Raw genomic sequence first — 16,395 nt, forward strand, 5'->3', positions numbered from 1 at the left:
TTCAGGCAATGTCGCCAAGTTAGCAAAGCTTTGGGAATCTTAGCTCTGGAATTTCCTGATTTTGAAGTGAGCTGTAGCTCACAAAACCTTATGCTCAAATAAATTGGTTTGTCTCTAAGGTGCCACAAGTCCTCCTTTTCTTTTTGCGAATACAGACTAACACAGCTGCTACTCTGAAACCTGATTTTTTGTGTTTAGGTTCTTAAACTTAAAATCACACTGAGGTAATGTTTTGCATTTCATTCTTTTAAACTTTCCTGACAAATACTGGGATTCCATTAGATTTTACAATCTAAACAGGATTAGATCTGATCAGCCGTTGTACATGAAACCACCAAGGACCAACTACTTACTGGAGGAAGTGGTGTTAGTATTTCAGTAAGCAGAACTGCCATAGGTAGCTTTTCAGTAGGTAGCATGAAGTCACTGCTGATCTAGTCCCCCAGCATGGTGGCTCAAAATCAAGCCGTAGATATTTCAGCAAACTTCTCAGTTGGATTTCAATGAGGAATTCTGCATTAAAATCAAGGCCACAATGTTAGGGGATATTGTGCTACTGGAAGTACTATCTTTCAGGTAAGATGTATGTAATATCTGACTCTGAGTCTTCTAGACTACCTTGGGTGATTAAAAATGTATAAATTCCAATTTATGTAGGTACTTTTGCCTGTTTGAATTCTTCCTGCCCTTTTAATTGAATAGTTTTCTTCCTTATTTTCTACTGTTACATTACTGGAAGTCTACAGGTAGCATTATTGCAGATAATGCTCATGCGGGGTGGGGGGAGCGGTGCTGAAAATTAAAGTGTAGACACACCTTGTGTCTACATATTCAGTCCTGGTGTGAATGGACACAACTCCAAACACATTAGTGAGCTTACAACACTTTAAAATAAATTCTAGGATTTACTTTAAAACAATCTCACCCGATTCTGCACCACCACCACTTTTCCTAGCTGTAAAAAAAAACCAGTCTCATTTTCACGCCACAGAAAAATTTTTACTGAGTGTCTTTTTGTTTACTTCACAGAGTTTTCCAAGTGATGTCGATGTTTGAAAGAAAAAAAGTCTCCTGAACGTAAAGTTTTTACTTAAACAAATTGACTAGTAAAAGGAAAAAAAAAATAAGTTAAGGCAATATAGAAAAATAGGGAGATACCATTTGTTTTCTCTTACTTCTGGATCAAAACTACCTTTTAATAAAATGGCTCATTAAATGTACTGCAACACATTGCCGTTGCAGCTTGTTGTTTTTGTCAGTGTGTATCAATGCCACCATGGAAACACCACAGGCTTGCTGAAATACATGTAGCATACACAGGAACACAGATCTGTCCGCACCTTTCCGTTTCTATTCAGCATTTCAACCACAGAGTGGAGCTAGTGCAAAAGCTAACAGTTAGTGGGCAAACCCTAATTCCCTCCTTTTCTAGTCACCCGAGATATAGGTAAACCCAATGAAATATTGGCTTTACCTATCCTTTTATTTACTAAAGTGCATCTCACATGTGTATAAACGTCATAATAAATATACTGTTTTACTGTGTAATTTACCGTGTAATACACAAATTAAATAGCTAGAGACACATACATCTACAGAAACTATTTTAAAACATAAGTGTTTGAAGGCTCACCCAGGCCTAAAAGGAACAGATCAATGCTTTAGTCATCAGCACAATTTAAAACCACAAAATAAATATCATACTTTCTTTCCGTGGCATGTATGTAGTAATATTTGTAAGTCTTCAAAGTAATCTCACTGATATTTTAAGGACTGAATAGAGTATCCGTTTAATAAAGTATTACCCTGTCAGTACTTCTGACATGATGGTTACCTTTAAAACAAATCAATCGTTTTCACAGGTAACCATTCTACTCTTTCACTTTATTAGCAACAGTTTTACATAATATTGAAAGCTGTAGAAGAGCCACTTGTAATTCTAAGGATTATGGTGAAAATGTAGAACAAATGAAGATAAACACTTGCAAAGGTGGATAGAAAAATATGTCAGGAGCAGTTTTGAACCCTTTAAGGGAAAGTCTGGGAAACTGAAAGTAATGAACATATCTTCGCTTTCTCTAGCTGTGAAAATGAATACCCCGTCTACAATGCTTTTTACAGAGCACACATATTTGGCAAGATTAAGGTGTCACATCTCAAATTACAAGGCGTGTTGTTGGCATGCAGACACAAGTACAGAGCAAAACCCCTCAAGTTGTGCACAATGCATGGTTCTGGTTGGTTTACCTCCCATCAGAGGTAGCCAGCCCCTCCATGCAGAAATCATTTACTTGTAGTCTACTTGTTTCCCTTCTTTTTCCTGGACTGGCTGCAATAGCGAAGTTCCCGGCTCTGGGCTGTCTTCAGAACCTTAACCCTTTGACTGCTGCTGCTGGAGCATAGTACTGGCCTGCCACAGGAAATATTTGTACTGCTGGCTATTCAGGAGATTTAAAAGGCACCCAGGTCTGACTGCACTGTGTGTATGAGGGGGAAGAGAATTTACATCTGACTCCACTTTTTTTTTTTTTTTTTTTTAGAGCCTTTGTAACAAAAAGTCTTGATGGAAGTTCTGCAGACAGGGAGAGTGTGAAGAAGAAAACACGTTAGAGTTGCTCAGCCTTTAAGCTACCTGTGGATTGTGAGAGCAGCAAGTTTTAGCAGAATATTCTTAGGAAGCATTGGTGGAAGACTGCACTTTTTCCTTCTGAGCCAGGGCATTCAGATGCGACAATCAGCTCAGGCAGTGATGATGATATAAGGCAGGTACACTGTGTATAGTACAGAGGTCCGCAATGGTGGTATTTTACGGATGATGATAGTCATATTTTTTTAAAAGTCAACTTTTCAATTGACAGCTGAAAATAGATCCCTAAAACGTGACAAACCTCCAGCTAGATTTAAAGGTTCAAAGGGAGCTAGAAAGATGCTCTGAGGGCATGGGAGGTGAAATCACACTATACAAAACAAGGTGGAAACTAGTTGGGGTAAATAATGAAATCATATAAAACACATCATCACACAGAACTGAGATTCTTGAAGGAAATGTCTTCCCCAGAAGAGCACGCACCCCATACAAACGGTTCTGTGTGCCCCCTTGATTGTGGTTATGACTTGCTCAAATTATACTTGAATCAAACAGAAAAGAAAGATGACATAAGCATTTAAATTTAGAGAGAGACTATTAGAGGCACGCAGCTAAAATTATCAACGATCGCTGTGAGCGATCACTCCAAATAAAAAAAAGTTTGGAAACCAGTCACTGCTGACGGCTGATGAACTTTCCATGGTTTTGGCACCCCCAGTCCTTTTCTTAATGGGCTAATCTAGAAATCAAAACGTGAGTAATATCTGCCCACGAATCCACCCCTGGGTTCTCTTCTTACAAACGAATATTGCTTCCAAATTGGGGAGGACGGGGGGGCACTTGGCTAACAAAAATGCTAACGGACCAACCAACCCAGCAGGTTTAAAATTCGGAGTTAATTTTTTTTTAAAAAGGGGGGGGGGGAGAGAAAGGCTTATTAGAATGTACTTCCTTCTGCTTTTCTTATTCACCTGTTTTATGTGCCCTTTAATGACTCCTGAACGTGGGTAAGAATAGCAACACATGTAAACAGTTTGACCAGGGTGTGTGAGCGCTGGAGAGAGGGTGGACCATTATAGACATTGGGGCTGTAAAATACTTGTCTTCTGAGAATCGTGTTTAGAAAGAGATGTTTATGATTTAACAAAGGAATTCTGTGAAGAGTTCCCTGGTGCGGACACTGTTCTTAAGAATAGGAGGAGATCCTGGTAGGAGGGGGATAAAATGATCAACAGGTCTTTTAAATGGTGCTTCTTTAAAACACACACACGGGGGGGGGTACCTTTATGGGGGGCTTGTTCGTTTGCAAATAAAAAAGGGGGGGGGCTTCACTCGCCGGCTTTCCCAACCAGGCAGCGTTACTGGAAAGGGTAGGTAGAGAAGGCAGAGTGTGGCAATAAAGGGGTTAATCCGCAGAGCACGGAGCCATCTGGCTGAGCTGGTTTGTTATAATCGAGCAGATTATGTTCACGGGACTCAGAGTTTAAGGCTCCTCTCCCATAGAGCAACTCTGCCCAGCCCAAGCAAACCAGCTTTGGGACTTTGAATGAACATATTTACATCAACCTCTCTCTTCATGTCGACTTCTCTGGAAACATTCACACAGATGCCATGGTTACTCCTACCACGGTAAGGGAAATATGACATTTTCTAATAGGGTCGTGGGGCGGAGGGAGAGAAGAGGGGTTCTTTAAAAACCTGAAAAGGGGGGGGGTCGTCTCTTTGAAAGATCTGTCCCAACCTCTGGAGCCTGTCTCGGTGCGTTCACCCCCAGATCTTTCTTTAGTCTGGAGACTCCACTCTCGCTGTTCTCCACCGCCTGCAGCTCAGGGTCCGCTGCAGGGAAGCAGCCCGGGGGGGCGGGGGGATAATATAAGGTGCTAAAGGAATCCGATTTAAGAGGCAAAAGCAAAGACGACTCGCGGCTTTATTTTAAGAGGGAAGCCAGCACCTTCAGCTATAACAAAAGCGTTGCAAAGCCTGAGCAGGGAATGCAAGAATCAGCTTCAGCACACTTGCCCCGGGGGAAAGTTAGAGGCCCTGAGCGGCAGCGTCAGACCCCCCCGCAGTTTCTAGACCTCGTAACTAACTTCCCTGGCGCTTTTTCTTGTGCCAGACACAGAGCGCCCATGCATGACCTTTTAAAACTACCCCCACGTTCCCTTCAAACCCAACAGCTCCCTTCTCTGGAGGGGACCGGAGATCAAAGGGTTATCTGCGTCTAGGTGAACCGACGGATTCGCGTGGAGTTGGCAGGGCTGGGACCCTGCTCCGACACTGTGCGAGTCCCAGGCTCTGGAAAGCGCCTTCTAGGAATGCAGCAGGCAGCCCCACGCGCGCGGAAAGGGGAATGAAAGCGGCTTCTCAGCCAAACAGCTGAACCGAAGCTTAGAAAGTCAGTTACTGACCTGGGGGGGGGGGTATTTTGGGGTGGGGACCCAACAGCTCTTAGCCAAGGGATAGTGTGTGTGTGTGTGTGAGGGGGTGTCCTCGGCTGGTTCAGATAGTTCTCCAATCCGTTCGTAATCCTTCGTTAAAGCAAGCATTTGCCTCCCCTCTGGCTCCCTAAATGCGCCCTACCTCGAGGGAGGAATGGCTGGGGTCGAATTAGGCTACTACGCGGGCCGTGCCTGATTCCCCTATTGCAAACCCGTGACTGAGAGACGAGAAGAGGGCTTCCTTTTCCAGAGACGGGGATGTGCGAGGTGGGCTCCGCTCCCTTCCTCGAAGCGCTCCGAGAAAGCCCCTCCTTTGCTGCTCGGCTGGTGCGAAGCGTGCACCCGGCCTGGGAAGTTTGCCCTCGCGCTGTGCCCACCGACAAGTGCCCTGACAAAAGACAGGCCTCCCAGGCTCAGCCATGCCTGCTCTTGTGTATAAGAAAGTGACAGGCTGCAACTCCTGCCAGAGGGGTCAGCAACAGCCGACGTACAACAACCCCAGCCCCCCGCTTGTGGCCCAATGGACAAAAGCAGCCGACAGGCCGGCGCGCGAGGAGTGAGTCCAGCTGCCTGGAGGAGGAAGGCTGGTCTGGGATACACACGTGCCCGTATCAGGAGCTCTGGGTGTGCGAGAGAAAGGGGGCGAGGGGGAGGGAGGCTAGGTATGAATGGGAGGAGTGTGTAGGGAAGCGGGGGTGTATCAGTGGGGCTAGGGAGGGGGTGCTGTGGCGTGGTAGGCTGTTGAGGTTAGGGATGTGTTTTTTTTTGTTTTTTGCTGGGGGGATTAAGTGGTGTGTGTGTGTGTAAAGGGGAAAGATCAGGGGTGTGGGGGGGTGAAAGGATTGTGCCAGAGGAGAGGGAAGGCTGTGTGTGTTTGGTACACATGACAGGTGAAGGGTGCCAGGGGGAACGCAGCTGGGTGAGTGGTTGGAAATCAGGGGTGTGTTTGGGGGACCGCAAGGGGAAGTAAACACGTAGGAGGGAGAGAGGAGAAAGGGTGTGGACTGGGGATAGGGTTGGGGGTGGTGTGAAGTTGTTGGGGGGGATGTAGGGGTGGGGGGGATGGGAGGTTCTGTAGTGGAGGCATAGGATGAATGGGTGGAGGGGGAAGGGCACGAGACTGTTTGTTTGGGGAGGACAGGCAGCTAAGGAATGCCTGTGTGGGGTCTAAAATGAGGCCTGTAGGATTCTGTTGGGGGGGGGGGTCTGTGTATGGAAGGTAGGGGCCCTGTGGAAGCAGAGAGCACCTCAGGGAGTGGGGGCTGGAGAGGAAAGGGTATGCAGGGCGGGGATGGTGGGTGAGTGTGGGGGAAGATCAAGGGAACTGCAAAGGTGTATGGGGAGGGAAGAGACTGAAGTGTGCAGAGCAGGTGGCCAGGGGTTGTGGGTGAGGGAGGTCAGGAGGCTGGTGGAGCCAGGAAAAGTTCTCATGTGTAGCTGGGAGGCAGGGTTGAAGTAAAAGGTGCGAGTGGGGATTGGAAGGGGGGGGGGTGAGCTAATGGGGATGAAGTGTGAAGGGAGGGTAAAGATGGGGTGGGGTTTGAGGAATGTGGATGTAGATGGAAGGATGAGGGATGAAAAGAGGGTGTAGATGGGAGGGAAATGCATGGGGTTCATGTGAAGGGTAGGTGAGCGGCACAAACACAAGGCATAGTTTTAGAAGCGAGATGGGGTGTGGAAGTGAGAAACATTGTGAGAGGAGGGAGAACAAAGTGCAGGGGTGTATAAAGTTGTGGGGGTGTAAGGAGTGAGGTAATGGGTGTGGGGTGCAGAAGGGGCTTAGGCAGAAGAGGAAAAAAAGATGCATGTTTGTGGGAGGTAGGAAGCATGTATGGGAGAAAGTAAGGCACATGGGGGCAAAGTGTGATGAAAGGGACAGCAATAGAGTTGTATGTGTTGGGGGAGGTCAGTGTGAATTCAGGGCTGGGTAAGGAGAGTGTGATTGTCTGAAGGGGGATGGAGGTATAAGGTGTGGGTGCGATGAGAGAAAGAGGGGGTGAGGGAAAGGGAACAGTACATTAGCAGAGAAAGGGGCTATAATTATGTATTGACACTATGTAAGGTGTGGGGAGCAGAGGGAGTGGGAGGGCTGGTTATGTGGAGGGATAATAAGGGTATATGTCTGAGGGGAGTCAGGAGTGGGAGGAGAGTGTGTGGTATTATGGGAAGGCAAGGGGTGTTGGTAGGGGCATAGATTACATGCAGAGGAAGAGGAAAGGGGATGTTGGAAATAGTTAAGGAGTTAGTGATGAGGAAGCCGGTATATCTGTGTGAGGGGTTCAGGAATATGGTTGTGTCTTTGGGAAGTATGGGGGGATGGTGACAGGTTATGTCATGAGAGTGGGGAAGGGCATTATGGGTGTTTATGAGTGAAGGAAACGGCTACTCAAGGATGAATAAGTAAGTAGTGGGGAGGGAAGAGGGTCAGGATGTGTGAGGATGCATGGATAGCGTGGGGGGTTTGTGGGAGTAGGCAAGTAAGGAGAGCTATGGGGTGGATGGAGTGTGTGTGGTGAGGAATAGGAATGAGTGTGTTGGGGGGGGTCTGGTCTAAATGCAGGACAGTATGGATGTAGGTATGAAGGATGTTGTGTAAAAGGGTGTGGGAGGTTACATATGCATGAATGACAGTGTGAGTAGTTTTGGATGTCAGTTTGGTGTAGTGGAGAGGGTATGGGAAGGGTAGATGAATTCTTGTTGCAGGTGGACGCAAGTGAGGGGGGGGGGGATTGGTAGACGTGGTTACTGTTTGTGAATTGGGTTAGGGATGTGTGGGTCCATGGGGGTTGTGTGGGAGGTGGTGTTCAGATTATCAGCAGAGAGCTTTAGAGGGAATTGTGTGTTGGGGTAGGGAGACAGTAGTAAGTTTGGGGACATGCAGTAGATGAGCTGTGTGTAAGAGCCTGTGATTATTGAGGGGCTTGTTTCTGGGCAAACGTTATAAAGGTGTGTGTGAGCAATGCTGTTTGTATGTGTATTGGGGAGGCTATTGGGAGACTGACGTGTGTGATGGGGTTGCAACAGGTCTGAACGTGGGGTCTGGTTGTGTTGGAACAAGGGGGTTGAGAGGCAGTACAGGTGTTAGAATGGGGTTAGAAGTTGTGTTTTTGTAAAGGGAGGAGGGAGAGGTGGCTAAATTGAATAGGAGTGTGAGAGGCTGTATGTATGTGTGAGGGCAGAGAAATGTGGGGGAGAAAGGTGAATTGCAAAGGTGAAGAGCACCATCTCGGTGTACCTGAAGGAAGAGCATCTGGCTGAAGTTGAAGACTGAGGCAATGCTGAAGGCAAGAGGGAAACACTGAGGAAGTCTTTTCTCCATAACAATCCTATCCATTTGAGGCATGTGTTCTCAGATTGTTAAATTGATCTGCAGACTTGGGGTCCTCTTAGGCACTGTGCTATGCTTGTATACACTGATAACCACAGTGAAAAATGCTGCCCACTTCCATCTGCAGCTGGTCAGAAGATTGAGTCTGGTATGATCAGGCAAAGATGTGGCTACTGTGATCGGCTCAAACGCAACACCACAGCTCGAATATTGCAGTTCTGTGGGCCAGGACCTCAGCAAGCATTGAAGACAATGTAGTTTTGCTGACTTGCACCAGCTGAGAATCTGGCCCATTATAACCAGGAATCCCCATGTCCTGCAAAAGCCCTAGCAACTTCAGGGCTCAGCAAGCCCACTTGGTAAGCAACAAAGCATGCCAAGAAAACATCATCCTAATTCAATACTATCTGTACTGATTCTCCACTGAACGCGGAGTCCAACTCAGGATCCTTTTCCGAATTTTTCAAATCCATGCATGGAATTGGTTCTAGCTACCTAATAGACCATTTCCCTCTGTGTGTGATCACAAACTCCCATGATCGTTACATCCCACTGGAACAATGAAGCACTTGACCAACAGAGGGAGACTCATGACCACAGGAGACAGACACTCCATAGGAACTGTGCCAAGACTATGGAACTCATCGCCAGATGAAATAAGAATGACTACAAGTGTGCTGAGCCCACAGCTTAGTCCAAACAATCCCACATTAATACTCTTACTTATACCAAAGCTCATGCTTTATATTCCATAATATTAAAAAAAAACAGCAGCAAACAAATCCATAAGCCTGCCAGAACGGAAGGGAAACACATTGGTTGCAGAGGTGCAGTTGGTGCTGGAGTTTCAGGGGCATACAGGAAGGTGTGGGACTTTAGGGGCAAGAGCATGGGGATACGTATTAGCTTTGGCAAACTTCATACACAATCCTGACAACAAAGCTATTGAAATCTATATTTGCAAAGAGTGGAGGATATTATTTTCTGTGGGGACGTCTGTGTCCATGATGACTAAGGGTTATATGTTTCCCTTTCTGTGACTGTTAGAGGAGAGGTAAGGGGAGTAATAGTTTGCGGCAGCAGAGGTGTGTGGATAACAAGGACTGTGGTGTAGAGGAGGGGGTTTTGTGTGGGAGGTGTCTATCCACCTATGGTTGTAGGTCTGTCAGTGCAGGATGTGGAATTAGGTGGGGGGGAAGGGAGGGGAGGGGAAATGTGTGAAGAGTGGGTGGTAGGATGTATATATGGCGTAGCTGGGGTGTCGAGAATTTGTTGGGTGTTGGAAGGAATGTATAAAGCTAGACTGAGAGAGAGATAGACACGGCCTTGTGAATACTGCCTCTAGTGTGGTGCTGTACTTCCCAATGAGAAGCCCCAGGAAAGATTGAATGTATGGTGCCACTTTTGTCATCTCTCCCCAGGCACAAATAGTACAACCTACTTCCACTGATGCAGTTAGCCTGCTGTGTGGGCCACTGCAGTAGTGGGGGTGGTGCCAGAGTTCTGCCTTCTCCCTATCCATTGTGTTCTTCTGGGGCATATGATACCTCAAGGGGGGGTGTCCTTGTACTCCTTTGCCGCACCCCCTCCACACTCAGTTTCCCAAGCACACTCACCTGTGGTTTCCCAGTCTGCTCTATAGTGAGGGATTGGGAGTTTTGTGTACAGTGGAGGTGTGTATAAATGGTAGGGGGTTGATGTGGGTGTATATACTTGTATATAGTAAGGTGATGTCATCTGGAGCTCAAATACAATCAATCAATTCCATCTCAGGGTTATAGAAAGAGATGGCAGTTCATCTCATGTGTTTCCAGGACAAGGCAATCTTCAAAGCACTGTAAACAGTTTCTGTGCATCAGCTAAGTGCTTTGGTCTAACCATCACCTTAAGCAAGATAGCAATAAATGTCACAGCCATCAGCTGGTCATTCACACCCTTTGAACAATAAGTTCCTCTACTGTGGATTTGTCTAAACTACAGATTTTGCACTTGTTACTCATGTTAGCCAAGTTAATAAATTTGGACAATCCACAAATATTTGTTCCTAGGCAGAGCCTTAGGGTAAACCACACATGTTTGTGGAATGTCTAGATTAGCATTTCCAAAGCTGGTAGTTAGATCAAGTTAATTGGCAATCAGTTAATTCAGGTTACAACAGAAGCAAAACATCTAGCATAGGTATACCCTGAAGGGCTTGTCTACGCTTGAAAGTAAATATGGATTAACGTAGGGTGTGCATTTAAACAATAGCTATTCTGGAATAACTCCATGTATAGACAAACCCTAAAATCGAGTCCTCTCCAACAGACTGACCATCACTCATGAGGTGAATGACCAAATTCACAAGACTAGCAGTTCCTTTGATCTGTTGAGATGCAGGATTTGGAATGCATGAGGATTCAGCTCCAAACCAAGATCAGATTTTATCTTCCTGCTTTTGCAGCTATGATATATGGGCCTCATAACAATGGCTCACAAATCTATTGGCTACATTAAATCAATGCTTCCAAAGTACTATCCTTAGGATAAATGTTCAGGACCACGAAGCACTGAAGTTTTTGATAATGTTGGCATCAAAGCTGCAGTAACAAAGGTAAAAATGAGACATACAAGCTATGCCACCAACCGGCCTGATGAAAATAAAATAAATAAAATAATACTTTATAGCCAGCCAAACCAAGAAAGATGCATCCAAAGGAGAAGGGCAGAAGAAATGCTTCAGACACATTTTGGAAGAATCTAAATGCATGCAGGGTTAATTTGTTTCATCCTGTGGAATATACTGCATGTAAGAGAGCTACATGGAGAATACTGGAGCACCAAGAAGCAGGCAACAGTGCCCAGTGACACCTTTGAACCAACAGAAACCTCACCCTACATGGTGGCACTGAACCTGCCAAGAGTACAGTTATGGAGGGGTGGATGTGTGTTTATGTAGAGAAGTACACATAATCTCATGGTAGATGCAAGACACCTATATGTTTGTGCAGGGTATATTTGTTAGGATCTTGTACGTGTGATTATAGAAGAGACCTATTAAGTTAATCTGCTGGATCTCCTATTCACAATGTAGCATTGTATTCTCAAGCACTTTCGTACAGTCATGTTTTAAATGACTGTTTCCATCACCTCCTTTGGAGTCAATTCCACAATTTAAATCTCAAGTTATGGAATTTCCTGATTCAGCTTATATTTGCTTGTCCTCCTAGTTAAATCTTCCTTAACCCTAAACATCTCCTCTCCCTCACTGGTGTTTACAATTTTCAAATACTTGTGCCCAGTTGTCTCCCTTAGCTGTCCACACTTAGTCATTGTTTGGCTATGTTATATAGTACATATTTAATTTTTTCTTACAAGTTATTCCTTCCAACTTTTAATCATTCTTGTTACTCTTCTATGAAGTCCCTCCAGTTTATCCCCATCTTTCTGGCACTGAGGTGTCCAAAAATGAAGGCAGTATTTCAGTTGTGCCAGAGATGGTGGACTTCTTTCAACTCTTTGTTCCATGAAATGTTGCATCTGCATGTCGCTGTAAACCACATTTGATTGATTTTTTTTTTTTTACTACTCCCATATCACACTGGAAATACATATCTAATTTATTGCCCCATGTCATGCCTAGGTCTTTCAGCATTACTGCTTTCCAGCTTTCTCCCTTGCATTTAATCTTTGTGCTTCACATTAATTTTCCCCAGATGTATTAGCTTTGATATTTCTACTCTGAATCTTTTACTTTCTGCCCATTTTTCTAACCTTTCTAGAGCCCATTGTATTCTTTCCCTCATGGTGTTTGCAACACATCTCCGTTTAGTATGGTCTATAAATTGAACTACATGCTGTTTGTCCCACTTCTTCCACATCATTTAATGATACTATTAAAAAAACAGGTCTAACCCTGATCCCTGTGGTACCCCACCAGACACCTCCCCACCTTGATAATCACTGTTTATAATTGCTATTGGTTTCCTACCCTTCATCCAGTTTTCAATCCAGGTATGTTTTGGAGAAGATAGGAGGCATGTATCTGAACAGAAAATGTTTGGGGCAGGTGCCTGTGTGTGACTGGGAAAATGTTGTATTTTATTACTTTCACCTCCTCTTCTCTGGGCTTCCTGACACCCTCTTTGCCTCTCTAGTTCACATGAGCACTGCCACTAAAATGTCTTCATTTGTTGCTCTGACAGAATCATTGTTCCTCTTTGAATTTCTGCACGGCATCAAGATCAAGCTTCTTATTACTTTTAAAGCTCTGAATAACTCTGCCAATCATGCAAGCCTCATCTTGCTATTTGTCAGCTTCTCTCACAAATATTCCTATGCCTTTTCCATGCTGTCACCTATGCATCACATTCCCTTCCTGAGCACATTCGAGAAACCCTACAAGATGCATTCAAGTCTCTCCTGAACACCCATGGCTGCTGTGACACTTATGGGGAAACTGGCTAACTTATACTGACAACTATATAAGGAATAATTGGGAGTAATTTATATATTCTATTTCAAAAGAGAGAATATCCTGTGTAAATTTAACAGTTTATAATAAAGATGCTGGCAAATGACACTTCAACCACTCTACTAGAGATTCGATAAGAAAACAACTGTAACCTTGGTGATCACTCTACTTAAAGGACTATCTGAAAGAATAGTAATGAAGGATACTCCTGGAAATTAATAATTTTCATCTTTAGGCTCTAGAACACTGAAATTGATTAATCTTTGTACAATATTATTCTATTACAAGAGCTAGAGTTCAAAAGAGTGACTTGATACTCCAGGTTTTTCTTTTGATTAATTGTATTTATTGATCAATACTTAAAGTTCTCCCATAGGTATAGATAAGAACTCACTTTCAAGGAATTAAGAAGCAAAACATTTTGTTGGATGAGCATATGAAAAGTAAAACTTCTTGATGTAGCTAGATGTGTGAGGGCATCAGAATTGCTAGGATTTATAATGTCTATAGCGATACTCCAGTGACTTTATCATAAACTTACAGAAAATAAAAAGTAGCATTATATAAAAGCTCTTCAGCACCAATCTGAGAATGCTACTAAGAAGAAGTCATCTACCAAATTTGGGAACCTGGTGTTCTTAGGCTCCAACAAATATGGGATGGGATTTTCAAAAGCACTCTGCATTGGCCTAACTCTGCTTCCACTGAAGTCAGTGGAAGTTTTACTATTGTCATCAATGGGAGCAGTTAGGCTAATGCTGACTGCTTTTGAAAATTCCACCCACGTTGTCAGTATATCTGTTACATTCCCACAAATGAAGGGTTACATTCCCCATTTATACAAAGTAGAGTTCCTGGTTTTCTTCAGTCATGCCTGGTGGGTGTCTTTAGCTCCCAAACATATCCCGGAATTCTTTGTCATCTGCAGCAGCATTTCAAAGAAGTTCTGCCTTGCCTGATCAAAGGACTTTGAGCCATTGTGGTGGAGTGTGGAGGAAGTAGAAAGGTGATGTGGTATGTGTGTATTGTGCATTTGGGAAATGGGTTTTGTCTGCCTCTGATAATGCAGGGTGTCAAATAGGATTGCCAGGTGTTCGTTTTTTTTACCTGAAAGTCTGGTCAAAAGGGGACCTGTACTGTCTGGTCAGATGTACTGACCGGACACCAAAAGTCCAGTTACTGTCAGGGAGAGGCAGGCATTAGGTCATCAACCTGTGCCAGCCTCTGCTCAGATGGGGCCACCTCCTACCTGCATCTCCTGAGCAGACAAGCTCCGCATCAGGGGCTGCAGCTCCTGTCCCAGCCCCAGAGATCCAGGGCGGGAGGGTAGTGGAGAGGATCGAGTAACAAGGAAGGGGAAATTGGACATCCATCAGTCCACTGAAATTATTCCACAGACTCTTATCCACTTAACTATCTTAGGGTTATATATGGCTACCTATCACTCTGGTGCATTAGTACTTTCCTTGTAAAAATCAGTAACAATAGCAAAGTCCTTAGTAGACTTCATGGAGACTTCGCACATCTCTCTTTTGGGGGCAAAAAACCACTGTGCTTGGGTAGGGTTTTGGGGACTGATTATTTAGATGTTAATTTACTCTTTTTAAGGGGCTGGGATGATGGTAGAGGGTTTTGGAGTAGAAAGGGGTATCAATATTAGGAGTATCGCCCTTATAGCAGAAAGATCTTTTTCAAGAGGAAGGCTTTGCTGTGTCTCCTAAAGATGATCAAGGCTCTGGATTTGCCCAATATCCTCTTGGAGTGTGTTCTGTAGTCAGATCTAGTAGATCTTGCCAAGGGTATGGCTACACCACAGCGGCCCAACTACCGTGCTGCAGCTGTGCTGCTGTAGTGTAGACACTACCCACAACAATGAAAGGGGTTTTTCAATCCGTGTAATTCATCTACTTCCCCGGTAGCAAGGTTGTCAGAAGAATTTTTCTGTTGACCTGGCTGTGTCTACATCAGGGGTTAGGTTGACTTAACTATGTTGTACAGGGCATGAGTTCCCTCCATCCCACACCCCCCAGTCCTGAGCAACATAGCTAGGTCAATCTAATTTTTAGATGTAGACCAGGCCCAAGAATAGACTAGACAAGGTCAGACTGTGCTTTCAAGGCACTCCCTTGAGTACAAGGCCGTGTGAAACGGCATGGCTTCACAAGGAGCTCAGGGAGGCAATATCCCTCACTGCTGTCTGCTGCATTTACAAGCAGTGCATACGCTGCACTTCACTTAGGATACAACAGCCTGCTCCCCTCCTTTCCCCATTGAGGCAGGAGGTCCCTATGCTCCTCAAAGTGGAGGGACTGAAACTGTACTTGGTCCTTGAGCAGGGTGTGTAAGGGAAGGGGAAGTTTTTTGTATCCTCTCTCCACCCCATGCGAGGGCCATTCATAGCTTAAACCATTCAAATATTTGTACAAGCCAGCTGTGTAGATTGAGTTATTTTATTCTTTATTGCTCTCTGCATTCTGTCCAGATTAGCTATTACTTTTTGGTAATGCTGGCAGGCTTCTAGAATTGAAAGCCGCATTTCAGGGGGTGAAGGCACCAAAGCCTTAAAGGGCAGGGGTGCTCCTTCTTAGCCCTCCTCCTCCCCACTGTCCCCAGCCCCCTATCTTTTTTTCATCACCTGAACATACAACTGCCAAAAATTTAGGCAATACCTAACTTCAGCAGGTTTGATTCTGATCTCACTTAGACTGGTGTAACCCTGCTGACTACAATGGAGTTACTCCTCAGTCATACCACAGTGATAGCAGAATCAAGCCCTTTGTCTTTAAAGCACACACTAACACAAGTCACGCCATCAGATTAATACATTTCATACATACATTTTAACTCTGAATTCATGAATGTGTATCCAAATCTGAAATTGCCAAATTTCAACTGATAATTCTGCTAAGACCTATGTACAATTATATGCCACCAAATCATACTGCACATTCCTATCTAATTTACTCTGATCAGGGTGGGTGGTGTTTTTTTTTTTTTTTTTAAATCATTTACTGCTTTTGCAAGTGTGTCTATCTGTGTGACGGACTGTTACTTTCATCCGCTGGGTCACCATCTGGATTTTCTTTGGCAAATCCTAGAATATGAAACCAGCCATTTTACCTCCCAAATTAAGACCAATAACTATGGATACTATCACATTTCATTTTAGTCTTCCTCAGGAATGAGTCTGGCAAAAAATCCCTTCAAAGCTCAAAGAGCCTTTTCAAAAATAAATTCCTTAGATATTTTAATGTCTTTAAAAAATGTTATAAGACAAGGAAATTCTGTAATGTAGAAATGCTATGCTAAGGGTGGAATTGTCAAATGTGTTCTGAATTGTCTTAACTTTGCTCCCACTGAAGTCAATGGTAAAATTTCCATTGATTTCAAGTGGAGCAGAGTTATGTTAATGGTGAGTGCTTTTGGAAAAAAAAAATCCACTCCAAATATTCAATTGCATTGCAGGCTTTAAAAATTATATATTACATAGTAACTTTCTTAGGTTACATAGGGAAAGTAAACAAACCATTCAGACCTTACAGTTTCCATTACAAGAGGCTTGCTTTCTTTGGTACTTTCTATACTACAT

General features: G+C 44.3%; 1 protein-coding gene across 1 annotated transcript in view; it reads left to right on the forward strand.

Moving 5' to 3' along the window:
- Positions 1-4,038: 4,038 nt before the first annotated feature.
- The window catches only part of NTF3 (neurotrophin 3), a 56,056-nt gene continuing 43,699 nt past the window's right edge, over positions 4,039-16,395 (forward strand). The window contains exon 1 of the mRNA XM_084618052.1: positions 4,039-4,216. Coding sequence (XP_084474178.1) covers positions 4,199-4,216 — 18 coding nt within the window. The 5' untranslated portion in view covers positions 4,039-4,198. The remainder of the gene's footprint in view (positions 4,217-16,395) is intronic.

This window comes from Lepidochelys olivacea (genome assembly GCF_965140295.1).
Source record: "Lepidochelys olivacea isolate rLepOli2 genome assembly, chromosome: 1".
In the NCBI taxonomy this organism is placed as follows: Eukaryota; Metazoa; Chordata; order Testudines; family Cheloniidae; genus Lepidochelys; species Lepidochelys olivacea.